At 42.2% G+C, this 15,238-nt stretch overlaps 1 protein-coding gene across 1 annotated transcript in view; it reads left to right on the plus strand.

Moving 5' to 3' along the window:
* The window catches only part of chd1l (chromodomain helicase DNA binding protein 1-like), a 55,921-nt gene that overhangs the window by 3,333 nt on the left and 37,350 nt on the right, over positions 1–15,238 (plus strand). The window contains exons 4-12 of the mRNA XM_062038559.1: positions 2,375–2,486; positions 2,556–2,587; positions 8,876–8,957; positions 9,032–9,194; positions 9,268–9,423; positions 10,886–10,978; positions 11,065–11,161; positions 11,263–11,336; positions 14,776–14,886. Of these exons, the coding sequence (XP_061894543.1) occupies positions 2,375–2,486; positions 2,556–2,587; positions 8,876–8,957; positions 9,032–9,194; positions 9,268–9,423; positions 10,886–10,978; positions 11,065–11,161; positions 11,263–11,336; positions 14,776–14,886 (920 nt within the window). The remainder of the gene's footprint in view (positions 1–2,374; positions 2,487–2,555; positions 2,588–8,875; positions 8,958–9,031; positions 9,195–9,267; positions 9,424–10,885; positions 10,979–11,064; positions 11,162–11,262; positions 11,337–14,775; positions 14,887–15,238) is intronic.

The raw sequence follows: 15,238 nt of genomic DNA on the forward strand, positions 1-15,238 counted from the left end.
AAAAATAAATAGGGTGAGGGCCGAAAGCCGACTGCATGTAAAGTATGTGTACATATTATATTAATATGATGTATGTATCATTGATATAATTGGATAGTAAGGGTAGGTGAAATTTCGACTCCTACTTGGTTTGCTTCTGTGACAACCTTCTTAAAGTTTTGTAATCAATCAGAAATGTCAAGCAACTAAAATGCGCCAAAAATTGAGCATTTTGTATTTTTCCCATCATGCATTGCAGGGGATTTAAATGGGTGTAATTTGGAATTATGTGTGGCGAGTGGACATTGTTTTTATAATGTCCACAAAGTTCAGTGATGTGTGACCATGTGTGTTGACATTTTATGTTGGTAGGATTATTATTTTTTTGGCACTATGACTAGGAAAGGTTGTTTGCATTGGGTCATACAAGTAAATGCTGTGCTTACTCTCATTCGTAGCATAATTAAAGGTCATTGACTTGAATTACTCAAGTTGCCTATTAGATGGCATAGTCTCAAATGTTACAATTAGAGATGTCCGATAATATCGGATTTTAAATGCTTTAAAATGTAATATAGGAAATGATCGGTATCGGTTTCAAAATGATCGGCATCGGTTTCAAAAAGTAAAATTTATGACTTTTTTAAAACGTCGCTGTGTACACAGACTTAGGTAGAAGTACAGAGCACCAATAAACCTTAAAGGCACTGTCTTTGCGTGCCGACCCAGTCACATAATATCTACGGCTTTTCACACACACAAATGAATGCAAGACATACTTGGTCAACAGCCATACAGGTCACACTGAGAGTGGACGTATAAACAACTTTAACACTGTTGCAAATATGCGCCACACTGTGAACCCACACCAAACAAGAATGACAAACACATTTCGGGAGAACATCCACACCGTAACACAACATAAACACAACAGAACAAATACCCAGAACCCCTTGCAGCACTAACTCTTCCGGGACGCTACAATATACACCCCCCGCTACCCCCTGAAATGTTGATACTAGTAATGAATAAAAAAGATTTGTCTTTAAATATATGTTTTAGTGAAGTACATGGGTTGAGTTTTTTAAATGTTTACTGTGGTGTCAAATAAGTATGGAGAATCGTGCAAATTCCTCGGTATGGACGACTGGAATTCTGGTATTGTGACAAGACAACCCTGTAAAACAGGGGTGGGCAATTAATTTTTACAGGGGGCCGCATGAGCTACCCGAGCACTGCTGGAGGGCCACATCGACAATATTTCAATTAAATTTTGCTCAATATTATTTTTGATATATACTGTAAGATAAATAATAAAAATAATAATAATAATAGTAATACTTCAACAGTGTGTGTAACAGCATTCCATGACTAATATATATAAATTAACATTAATAATAAATGACAGTAAAATAAGCACACGTATGACTGAGGAGTCATAGTGTAACTTTGTGTGGTGTTTGAGTTATCCGACTTTTTGTGTGGCCTTAAACGCACCAGTGGTTTAGTGCTATGCGTGTTGGTGACAGATGACAAGTTGGTTTTGGCCTGGTTTGTACGGCAGAAAATGACTATTTTTTCGAGATAGAATTGTTTTACTCATGTTTTTGGTGTGGTTATGTCCGAATATAAACAGTTTTGTTCAATAAAGTGATCGATATAATTCCTGTCCTCGAAGCATCTCGATAGACGTTACAATAATTGAACGGTGTTCAATTGAACGGTGTTGACGAACACCATTAGGGCCGCTTGTTGTCACTGTCACTCAAAGTGCATTGCAAAATTCCATAGAATAAATATGTTTATTTTGTTTATAATTCAGATGGGATTTGATTTGGTGCGCGGCATATACTTGCTGCGCCCAGCGGACGCTTGAGCAGTGCGCTATTGCGCAGGCACGCACCTTAGGTGAGGGGACGTTGCTTTGCAGTTCATGTGTTGTTGAAAACACGGCATTCCTCATCAACTTTTCTCTTTTTGGCGTCTCGGGTGTAAACCGTGCATCACTTGTCGCTGCATGTGCACCTTCACTCGCAGGTTACACACGGACACACGCCCATAAATAATACTTTTCAAAATAAAAGCAGCACAGTTGTATTGCACGCAGGACATAGATGTTTTTTCAACTTTATTTTGTAATTGCAGTTGTTCACATTCACTCACAATCACGCACACGTCCACACGGAAGTAATACAAATAACGATTTTCAAAACAAAAGCAGCACCGTTGTATTGCACACTCGACATAGATACTTTTTAAAATGTATTTTGTAATTTATAATTGGCCTCACGCGGGCCGGACAGGGACGCACAAAGGGCCGGATGCGGCCCGCGGGCCGCAGAATGCCCAGGTCTGCTGTAAAAGGACCAACATCACAGCCATTCTTGTTTCCTAGCTTTGCCCCGTCCCTGACGGTCCTGTGCTACAAGGGAGATCGAGACAGACGGGCCCAGATTCAAGCAGACGCCGACAAGCAGGACTTCCATGTCCTGCTCACCACATACGAGGTGAGGGAATGTTCTATGTCAGCAACACTTTGCGCCCGTATTGATTTTTTGAAATGATTTCTTCATCAGCTCTGTCTCAAAGACGCTTCTTTCCTGCGACGGTGAGTGTCCTGACTGAAATTTTATTTTATAGTCACGTGTCCACTTTTATGTGCACAAAACACAACCCACCTTTTACACGTGCTAATCAGGCAGATTTCATGCAATTTGATAGTCTGAAAATGTTGACTCTGTTATTATGTCACCATCTAGTGGACAATGTGAGTAATCCAGGTCAATGACCTTTAATTATGCTCTAAATCACAAATATGAATCATTTACTTAAATGGCCAAATGCAAACAACCTTCCCTAGTCATGGTTCAAAAAAACTAACAAAAACATCCAGCATGGCCACACATAACACAACCTGCTCATTGAATTTTGTGGATATTTAAAAAAAAAATGTCCATGCACCATAAAACATTCAAAATTACACCCATTTCCATTACAAATGATGGGAAAATTGCAAAACACTTTCCATAGATGTTTGGTGCATTTTAGTTGCATGATTATTCTGATTGATTACAAAACTTTAAGGAGTTTGTCATGGAAGTAAATAAGGTAGAAGTTGAACTTTCACATACGCTTAATATCCAATTATATTAATTATCCACCCATTATGTTAACATAATATGTACACGTACACTACTAAAGTTTGGGGTCGCCCAAACAATTTTGTGGAATAGCCTTTATTTCTTTTTTTTTCTTTTTTTTTTTTCTTTTTTTTTTTTTAATTTATTTTATTTTTTTTTTATTTTTTTATTTTTTTTTTTTTTATTTTTTTTTATTTATTTTTTTTTTTATAATGTCCTGCCCAGCTTCTCGGGCAAATCATATAGCAGATGCAGATGCCCATATCGGCTGTTCAGATTTACTTTACAAAAGAGAAGTGTAGGATACTTCTCTTGTTGCCTTACTTGTATTTTGACTTTATTAAATGTATTTATATTATCATTTGGTGCAGCCGGGCCGGAGCAGGAGGGGATAGAAAGAGAGAAAAAGGAAGACAGAGGGGGGAATTGTGGGGACAAGAGGGGGATTAGACAGAGAGACAAAAACAACAACAGCAAACACAACAACAACAACAACAGAGCAACATCAGCAAATACGACATGTACAAATATGATGGTAAAAGTAATAGCAAATAAGCAGTTAGCGAAAATTAAAAAAAAAAAAAATACAGAAATGACAATGAGCATTATTACACTAAAAATGGAGCAATATGAATACCAATAGAAATAGTGCTATTGATAATAAACAATACCAGTACTTTACCTTTATTATCAACAATACAATTGTTCAAATGCAACAATACATATACGTAATGATAACTTGAGATACGAAAGAATGCAGAAAAATGGAGGGGAAGAAAGAGAAGCAACCTTAACCTTGTAGATTGTTATAGTAACAATAGGTTAAGCTTTGTCAGTGTGCCATGTGTTATACCCAGTTTACCCTAGGGCAACAACGTTAATATATGTTTGATGAAACGTGATTATGTGCATGAGTGTATGTGTGCATATGTACTTGTATATGTACAGTATGTGTATGTGTGCTTGTACAGTGAATGTATATGTTCAGTATGTGTATATGTGTGTACAGCGAATGTATATGTACAGTATGTGTATACAGTATGTGTGTTTGAACAGTGAATGTATTTGTACAGTATGTGTAAATGTGTGTTTGTACAGTGAATGTATATGTACAGTATATGTATGTGTGTGTTTGTACAGTGAATGTATGTGTAGTATGTGTATGTGTGTGTTTGTACAGTGAATGTATATGTACAGTATGTGTATATGTATGTTTTTACAGTGAATGTATATGTACAGTATGTGTATACAGTATGTTTGTATAATGAATGTGCGTGTGGATGTATGAACTTTGAGTGTGTAAATATGTACTGTATTTATTTGTATATGTATGTGGGAGCGTAGGTACCTATGTATGTCTGTATGTATGTGTGTGAGTATATGTGAATTTGCATGTACAATACATTTGACTCCCAGTGTGTGCGGGAGCCAGAGTACGGCCCCAGCCTCCCCGAGAACCCATCTCACAAACAGTAGGTGTGGTGCCCAGGGAACCAGGGGCCACCGCCCCCACGCAGCCAAGACGGACAGCGACAGGAACCCCAGAGCCTGGCCCACCGTGCCGCCCACAAGGGCCAGCAGCAGGCCGCAGACAGACGCACCCGGCAGAGGACAAGGCACGAGAAAAACAGGGGGAAGCCAGACCCCAAGCCAGCGAGAGACCACACCCCACACGGACAGAAAGGCGGGACGCCCCGCCCGAGGGGCCCGGAGACCCCCCGCAACCGGACGGGAAGACCGCCCCCGCCCCACCGGCAACAGGGCCCCCACGAGCCCCCCCCCACTCCCGGAGAGCGCGGCGAGGCCAGCCCACGGCCACCCCACCCAAGCCGGCCGCCACAGGACCACCCAGCACGGGGCCACAGGAACCACCCACCCCACCCGCAGGGACCCCAACGATGGAGATGGAACAACCAGCAACCGCCCCGCCGAGTCCCCCCCCCCGAGGTAGGGGAATAAATAAATAAAATAAATAAATACATAATAATAATAATAATAATATTAATAAAATATATTTTTTTTAAAAAGGGGGGGGAAAATAAATAAATAAATAATTAAATCTATTTATAAAAATAAATAAATAAATAAATAAATAAAAAAATAATAAAAAGAAGATCACAGACATGCTGACACACAAGGTCGCTACCCCAACAACTGGCTGACTCGCAGCACCTCGGAATACCCTGCAGCACCAAGCCACCACAGTAGACGCAGGGACCAGACCCAGCAGGCCCCAACCAAGACGGCCACCCGGAAGGGATGGACGGCGGGACCCAGGAGCTCCAGACACGCAGTCCGGATGCAGTAGCCTGAGGCGCCGACCCCCACCCGACAGGCAGGCCCAGAACGTACCCCCAGAAATATACATACATATATATATACATACACATAAACATACACATGTACACATACACACACCTACACATGCATACACATACACATATATATACATACATACATACATACATACATACACACACACACACATACACACACATATACACAGTTTGTCAGCCCCGACAACCACCACGCGCGCGCGCTGCCACCAGTCACAACATCAGCCACCCCCCTGCACCAGACCCAGCAGCCACGGGCGCCCACACCACAAACAAACGGCAGCAGAAACAGCAGCCACAACACCCACAGACAGCCAGCACCACCCAATCAAATCAAAGCGATCAAAAAATAAACCGCGACCGGCAACCACACGCCAACAGGATCACAGATACCAGCCAGCGCCAGCCCGCCAGCAAGCCCAAACGCCAACACGCAAACAAGAGACACCAACACCCCCCCCCCGCCAAAAGACCCCACCACCCCAACCCAAACCCGCACAAACACACCACCGCCCAAACAACCGAGACACAGTATCCAGACCAGACACGGGCGCCGCGCCGCCACCACATCAGGTCGCCAACAGAGACCCCACAGCGCAAGGTCGGGCCACACGGGCACGGACCCCACCCAACAGGAAGCGAGACCCGCGCGACGCCACACACAAATATTTATTTCTAAGAACAAGAATAGACTGTCGAGTTTCAGATGAAAGTTCTCTTTTTCTGGCCATTTTGAGCGTTTAATTGACCCCACAAATGTGATGCTCCAGAAACTCAATCTGCTCAAAGGAAGGTCAGTTTTGTAGCTTCTGTAACGAGCTAAAGTGTTTTCAGATGTGTGAACATGATTGCACAAGGGTTTTCTAATCATCAATTAGCCTTCTGAGCCAATGAGCAAACACTTTGTACCATTAGAACACTGGAGTGATAGTTGCTGGAAATGGGCCTCTATACACCTATGTAGATATTGCACCAAAAACCAGACATTTGCAGCTAGAATAGTCATTTACCACATTAGCAATGTATAGAGTGTATTTCTTTCAAGTTAAGACTAGTTTAAAGTTATCTTCATTGAAAATAAGGACATTTCAATGTGACCCCAAACTTTTACATAGGTGTATAGAGGCCCATTTCCAGAAACTATCACTCCAGTGTTCTAATGGTACAATGTGTTTGCTCATTGGCTCAGAAGACTAATTGATGATTAGAAAACCCTTGTGCAATCATGTTCACACATCTGAAAACAGTTTAGCTCGTTACAGAAGCTACAAAACTGACCTTCCTTTGAGCAGATTGAGTTTCTGGGGCATCACATTTGTGGGGTCAATTAAACGCTCAAAATGGCCAGAAAAAGAGAACTTTCATCTGAAACTCGACAGTCTATTCTTGTTCTTAGAAATGAAGGCTATTCCACAAAATTGTTTGGGTGACCCCAATACAACGGCATGACACCGGGCGCAAGGGCATCCCAGGCCCACGCCGCCCGACAAGCCAACCCACACGACAATAAACGAATATGACGCCGGCAAGTTTGTCAGCCCTGACAACCACCACGTGCACGCGCTGCCACCAGTCACAACATCAACCACCCCCCTGCACCAGACCCAGCAGCCACGGGCGCCCACACCGCAAACAAACGGCAGCAGAAACAGCAGCTGCAATACCCCCAGACAGCCAGCACCACTCGATCAAATCAAAGCGATTGAAAAAACTGCGACCGGCAACCACACGCCAACAGGATCACGGAGACCAGCCAGCGCCAGCCCGCCAGTCAGCCCAAACGCCAACATGCAAACAAGAGACACTAACACCTCCCCCACCAAAAGACCCAAACCCAAACCCGCACAAACACACCACCGCCCAAACAACCGAGACACAGGAAGCGAAACCCGCGCGACGCCACACAAATAAATAATGTGTTTACCCTGCAATGAGGTGGCGACTTGTCCAGGGTGTACCCCGCCTTCCGCCTGAATGCAGCTGAGATAGGCTCCAGCGACCCCCCGCGACCCCGAACGGGACAAGCGGTAGAAAATGGATGGATAGATAGATTTTAAAAATAATTTAAAAATAAAATAAAAATAAAAACAAAAACAAAAATAAAAATAAAAATAATAATAATAATAATAAATAAATAATAATAATAAATGAATAAAAGCCTCACACCCTCAGCGAGGTCTCTGCCCGGGAATGGCAGGCCACCAGACCGCAGTCCTCGCAACCCGCGCTGGTCGAGGAGGCAATGAGGGGTGTGCCATACTCCCGAACCCCAACCCCCCCATGCATGTGTACAAGGCCCCCAGAGTGTCTACTGTGTAGTTACAATTAGGAGGTCAGCCGTTACAGCCGACCTCCAGTCCCTATTGATGTGTGTACTGTAGCATGAGTGTGAACTGTATGTGAACTGTAATACACCAATTTGGCCACTATGCAAAGTGTAATACACCAATTTGGCCACTATGTAAAGTAAAATACACTAAATTGGCCACTATGTAAACTATATTACACCAATTTGGCCACTATGTAAAGTATGATACACCAATTTGGTCACTATGTAAACTATAATACACCAATTTGGCCATAAAGTAAACTGTAATACACCAATTTGGCCACTATCCAAACTGTAATACACCAATTTGGCCACTATGTAAAGTGTAATACACCAATTTGGCCACTATGTAAAGTGTAAAACATCAATTTGGCCACTATGTAAAGTGTACACCAATTTGGTCACTACGTAAAGTGTAAAACATCAATTTGGCCTCTATGTAAAGTGTAAAACATCAATTTGGCCACTGTGTAAAGTGTAATACACCAATTTGGCCACTATGTAAAGTGTAATACACCAATTTGGCCACTAAGTAAAGTGTAATACACCAAATTTGGCCACTATTTAAAGTATAATACACCAATTTGGCCACTATGTAAAGTGTAATACACCAATTTGTCCACTAAGTAAAGTGTAATACACCAAATTTGGCCACTATTTAAAGTATAATACACCAATTTGGCCACTATGTAAAGTGCAATACACCAATTGTGCCACTTAATAAACTGTAATACAGCAATTTAGCCACTATGTAAACTATAATACACCAATTTGGCCTCTAAGTAAACCGTAATACACCAAGTTGGCCACTATCTAAACTGTAATACACCAATTTGGCCACTATGCAAAGTGTAATACACCAGTTTGGCCACTATGCAAAGTGTAATACACCAGTTTGGCCACTATGTAAAGTGCAATACACCAATTTGGCCACTATGTAAAGTGTAATACACCAATTTGGCCACTAGGTAGAGCACTTGCACTTGAACTGCCCTTTGATCAAGTAAGAAATGAAATGATGCCTGTTTGAATATGTTGTGGTTATCAATAGTCTGTGAAAATGGGGTTGTCAGCATATATCACGTCCTCAGGTGGAAGTGGAAGGCGCTGGTCGTAGACGAGGCTCACCGGCTCAAGAACCCGAAGTCTCTGTTGCACAAAACCCTGACGCAGGTACCGAGCAGCCGACGTCTTCCTCCCGTCCTCCCGCTCCTCCGCTGACGTGTTTTGTCCGCTTCCTGTCCCAGTTCTCCGCGGGCTTCAGAGTGCTGCTGACAGGAACTCCCATCCAGAACAACCTGCAGGAGCTCTACTCCCTGCTGAGCTTCATCCAGCCCACAATCTTCTCAGCCGAGGACGAGGACCACTTCGTCCAGGCTTACTCCGACGTCCAGAGTCGACCCGCGCTCGGTAGGGCTGACGTCGGTGACCAGGTGCGCCGTAAAGAACTTGGCTCTGATCTCCTGCGGCCGTTCGTCCCCAGCCACCGAGCTTCAGAGCGTCCTGGAGCCCTTCCTGCTCCGCCGGGTCAAGTCGGAGGTGGCGCTGGACCTGCCCAAGAAGAGCGAGCTGGTGGTCTACCACGGAATGTCGGCGCTGCAGAAGAAGTACTACAAAGCCCTCCTGATGAAGGACCTTGGTGAGCATCAACAAATACCATACGGTTATTACTCCATGTTCAGTCACAATGACTCAAAACGCTCATGTTCATAGAGCTGCTAACAGTAATACACGCCCTCTTCCTGGTGCCACCATGTAAGCTCCGCCCCACTCATGCACACGGAGCCAAAGATAACGGTATCTATGGTAGTATCAAGATGATGTCATCATAATTTGCATAATTGGCTATGACACAAATTAATTTTTTTCAAGAGTATTTTCTCGCTCTTTTCAAGACTAATACGGCTCACTTCTTTATATACCTGCCTAAACGGGCTGACTTTTCCAGTTGCCTGTCTAAGCGGGCTGACTTCTTAATTTGCCTGCCTAAACGGGCTGACCTTTTATTACGCCTGCCTAAACGGGCTGATTTTCCTAGACACCCTAAATTGGCTGACCGCTTCAGATGCCTGCCCAAAAGGGCGGACTTATTAGACACCCGCCTCAACGGGCTGACTCCTATAGATGTCTGCCTAAATGCTGACTTCTTTGTATGCCTGCCTAAACGGGTTGACCTTTTAAGATGCCTACCTAATCGGGCTGACTTTTCTAGACGTCTGCCTAAATACTCACTTCTTTCTTTCCCCTTCTGACCCTTTTAGGCGCCTGCCTAAACTGGCAGAATTTTCTCGATGCCTGCCGAAACGCTGACTTCTTTATATGCCTGCCTAAAAGGGCTGACTTTTCTAGTTGCCTGTCTAAACGGGCTGACTTATTCATATGCCTGCCTAAACAGACTGACCTTTTATTATGCCTGCCTAAACGGGCTGATTTTCCTAAACACCCTAAATTGGCTGACCGATTCAGATGCCTGCCCAAACGGGCGGACTTATTAGACACCCGCCTAAACGGGCTGACTCCTATAGATGTCTCCCTAAACGGGCTGACCTTTTTAGACGCCTGCCTAAACGGGCCGATTTTTCTAGATACTTTCCTAAACATTGCCTTATTTATATACCTGCCAAAACGGGCTGACTTTTACGGGCTGACCTTTTAATACGCCTGCCTAAACGGGCTGATTTTCCCAGACAACCGCCTAAACTGGCTGACCGCTTCAGATGCCTGCCCAAACGGGCGGACTTATTAGACATCCGCCTAAACGGGCTGACTTCTATAGATTGCTGCCTTAACGGGCTGACTTCTTAGTATGCTTGCCTAAACGGGCGGACCTTTTAAGATGTCTACCTAATCGGGCTGACTTTTCTAGACGCCTGCCTAAACGGGCTTAACTTTCAAGATGCCTACCTAATCAGGCTGACTTTTCTAGACATCCGCTTGAACTGGCTGGCCTCGTTTGATGCCTGCCTGAACGCACGGACTTATTAGACACCCGCCTAAACGGGCTGACTTGTTTAGATACCTGCCTAAACGGGCTGACTTCTAAAGTACAGGAAAAGTCTTCACTCGTAGAAGCTCACCTGCTACTAACTCTGTTATCTTAGAGGCTTTTGGGAGCGACCAGAGCAACAAGACCCGTCTGCTCAACATCTTGATCCAGCTGAGGAAGTGCGTGGATCACCCGTATCTCTTCGACGGTGAGACCCCCTGCGCACGTACCCAAGACCTGGTCCACGGTCCTGAACCAGCGTGGCCATGGACTCTTCCCCTTGTGATCACGCAGGAGTGGAGCCGGAGCCCTTCGAGATGGGAGAGCATCTGATTGAGGCCAGCGGGAAGCTCTGCCTCCTGGACAGCATGTTGGCTTACCTGCAAGCAGGGTGTGTGCACTGCCACCATCTAGAGGGCATATTGTGGCACTGCAGGAGAGAGTGGATTATTACACTGTGCTCAATCTGATTGCTATCATGTGTGCTTCCAGCGGCCATCGTGTTCTGCTCTTCTCCCAAATGACCAGAATGCTGGACATCCTTCAGGACTACATGGAGTACAGAGGTGGGGATGATGCTTACACCTGTACCAATGTGTTGGATATCTCCACCTTTTATTTTGAAATATCCTTACTGCCTTTTCTTCCCCTTGTACACCAGAATACACTCTGGTTGTAGTAATAATTTGATGCGTCCTGGTACACCTTTTTCACTTGGTATGGTCCTTTACTGATATTGGCCTGATACGATATCAGCAGGAATCATCCATACTTTGTATTATTTTGCAGTGTGGATTGTTAGTAAGGGTTTTGATCAAGTGAAACGAGTCAAACAGAGAACAATGGTAACTAAAAGAAACAATAACCTAATTGTTATTAACTGTCTTGAAAGCTGTCTTTAAGTTGAAGTGAAGTGGTAACACCTCATCGTCACAATAATTTATGAAATCACAAAGTTGAATGATGCGGACACGTTTGTTACTGGATACTTTCTAATACTGTCTTGGAGGCTTTGTATGTTTAAGTAATATGCAACTATAATAATTTGATACTTGTTTATATTGACAAATTACACTGCGATGTTGGTAAATGATTATTACGTATGTCTAGTCTGTGTGGTATTGGGTGCTTAGCTGTTGTGTAGCTGCTAGCTCCTAGTAGCCTATAGCCTAGCATGTTTAAATTTGGACTAAAATAGAAGAAAATAGGAACCATGTATGCTTATTATGGTTTATGTTTTAAAGGGGAACTACACTATTTTTGTTATGAGAAACAAGAACACACGTCTTTTTGTTTTTTTTACTATTTTAAAGATGCTCAGTGGCCTTGTGGTTAGAGTGTCCGCCCTGAGATCGGTAGGTCGTGAGTTCAAACCCCGGCCGAGTCATACCAAAGACCATAAAAATGGGAGCCATTACCTCCCCGCTTGGCACTCCGCATCAAGGGTTGGAATTGGGGGTTAAATCACTAAATGATTCCCGGGCGCGGCCACCGCTGCTGCTCACTGCTCCCCTGTGGGGATGGGTCAAATGCAGAGGATAATTTCACCGCACCTAGTGTGTGTGTGACAATCATTGCCACTTTTAACTTTAATGATAAAAAACGCTTAGAAGATGTGACTAATGGGAGTCACCTTCAAAACCCTTCATCAACATTTTATACACACACACTGCAAGTATATATACAGTATAATGTAGTAACAGACACCTTCTTAACAATATGTAATATGCACAATATACACACTGCAAGTATATACAGGTATATAATGTAGTAACAGACACCTTCTTAACAATATGTAATATGCACAATATAAACACTGCCAGTATATATATATAATGTAGTAACAGACACCTTGTAATATGTAATATGTACAATATACACACTGCAAGTATATATATGTAATGTAGTAACAGACACCTTCATAACAATATGTAATATGTACAATATGCACACTGCACGTATATATATAATGTAGTAACAGACACCTTCATAACAATATGTAATATGTACAATATACGTACACACTGCAAGTATATATATAATGTAGTAACATACACCTTCATAACAATATGTAATATGTACAATATACACACTGCAAGTATATATCCAATGTAGTAACAGACACCTTCATAACAATATGTAATATGCACAATATACACACTGCAAGTATATATATAATGTAGTAACAGACACCTTCATAACAATATGTAATATGTACAATATACACACTGCAAGTATATATATAAGGTAGTAACAGACACCTTCATAACAATATGTAATATGTACAATATACACACTGCAAGTATATATCCAATGTAGTAACAGACACCTTCATAACAATATGTAATATGCACAATATACACACTGCAAGTATATATACAATGTAGTAACAGACACCGTCATAACAATATGTAATATGTACAATATACACACTGCAAGTATATATATATAATTTAGTAACAGACACCTTCATAACAATATGTAATATGTACAATATACACAATGCAAGTATATATATATAATGTAGTAACAGATACCTTCATAACAATGTGTAATATGTACAATATACACACTGCAAGTATATATATAATGTAGTAACAGATACCTTCATAACAATGTGTAATATGTACAATATACACAATGCAAGTATATATATAATGTAGTAACAGATACCTTCATAACAATGTGTAATATGTACAATATACACAATGCAAGTATATATAAAATGTAGTAACAGACACTTTCATAACATTATTTAATATGTACAATATTTACCCTATTTTGGTCATTTTAATCAGGGACTGTTTTTTTTCAGCGGAATAATTTCTGTTTCCATAGCAATGCACTTCCGACTTCTGGCAACAAATGTGTGTTCCTACTTCCGGAAACAAAGGCATGTGTTCTAATCATGGCAGACTTGGTAACAGACAACAAAGAGGACTATTTTTGGACAAATGAGTATTCACAACCTTATCTTTCACAAGCTGAATATACTGAGGATGAACTGCTGCTTCTAGAAGCCAGCACGAAGGAAGAGTGAGACGTTGGAGCAGACGGAAGCCCTATATTGTGATTTTTTAAAATTCTGTACCAAATCTTACTGGCAGTGTTTTGGGTCCATACATAATGGCCAACATTAATATACAGTAGCGTAATAGGCCCAAGTATTCATTAAAAACAAAGCAGAGGTTTTATTTTACATGTATATTTAATAGTGATGTAAAAAAAAATCGATTTCCGAATAAATCGTGATTTTTACTTGTAAATTAATTGATTTAAAAAAGAATTGATTAAAAATATAAAATAATAATAGTAATATTTTTATTTATTTTTTTTTTTTTTTTCAAACCTGTCCTGTCCAACCACTCAAACAAATCACATTGTTGATGTTGATGTAGATATCTGCTGTACATATTTACTTTAGAAAGGAGAAGTGTTGGATACGTCTCCTGTTGCCTTATTTGTGTTTGACTTTATTAAACAAAACCAGTTTTATTTTAAGTAATATAGACATTAATCAGAGCTGTTTATCTATTTTATGGAGGAATGTAGTTAATCATAGAACTGGCACTGTTATTAAAAAAGTATAGATTGTGAATTGAGAATCGATTGTGAATGGAATCCAAGAATGGAATCGAATCGTGTGGTGCCCAAAGATTCACAGATGTAATATTTTTGAACCCTGCAACATTACACACAGTTTGAACAGTCACACTGTGCTTGAATGTAGGAAAATAAAACGCTGTACTTTAATCAAGTGATTCTTTGGCGTACCAGTAGTGGCACACGTACCAGAGGTTTAGAATCCCTGCTCTAGCATGTCTATATTTGGTGCCAAAAAGTTGAACTTCCTGTGCAAGGTCAAGGTTTTTTTCAGGCTGAGCACAGGCGAGGGTTCTAAAATCAATCATCTGCAGGAAAGGTTCTTATTAATGGAGCCACGGCCGGACTGATTTCCGCCGAGCAGGCCGCCAATGACCGTCATCTGCAAATGTCCACCTGCAGGTTTCAGCTACGAGCGCCTGGACGGCTCGGTCCGAGGCGAGGAGCGCAACCTGGCGGTGAAGAACTTCAGCAGCAGCGACGTCTTCGTCTTCCTCCTCAGCACCAAAGCAGGTGACGCTTTCTTTCCTTGACGTGACGCCACGTGTCGGCGTTTGTCGCCGCGCGCCCCAGCGAATGGGCGCTCTCGGATCTGCATCTTCAGCGAAAAAGTGCGCAAAAGGAAGTCAGAGGGCTGATGTCAGGGAGGATAAGGGCTACCGCAGGATGACACACCGGTGAAAACAAGGCCATCGAGCTTTTTGACTTCCTGTCTGATAGCTTTTATTTGTGATTTCAAGTCCGTCAGCTACAACGTGCTCCTACGTTCTCAGACTTCAACCTGCTGAAGAGTCCAAGTCCAAACCTTTTTACAACAGGCAAATGGCTCATGTTTTTATTTGTATGGGTCATTTGCCTGTATACT

The sequence above is a fragment of the Entelurus aequoreus genome, linkage group LG27, assembly GCF_033978785.1.
Source record: "Entelurus aequoreus isolate RoL-2023_Sb linkage group LG27, RoL_Eaeq_v1.1, whole genome shotgun sequence".
In the NCBI taxonomy this organism is placed as follows: Eukaryota; Metazoa; Chordata; class Actinopteri; order Syngnathiformes; family Syngnathidae; genus Entelurus; species Entelurus aequoreus.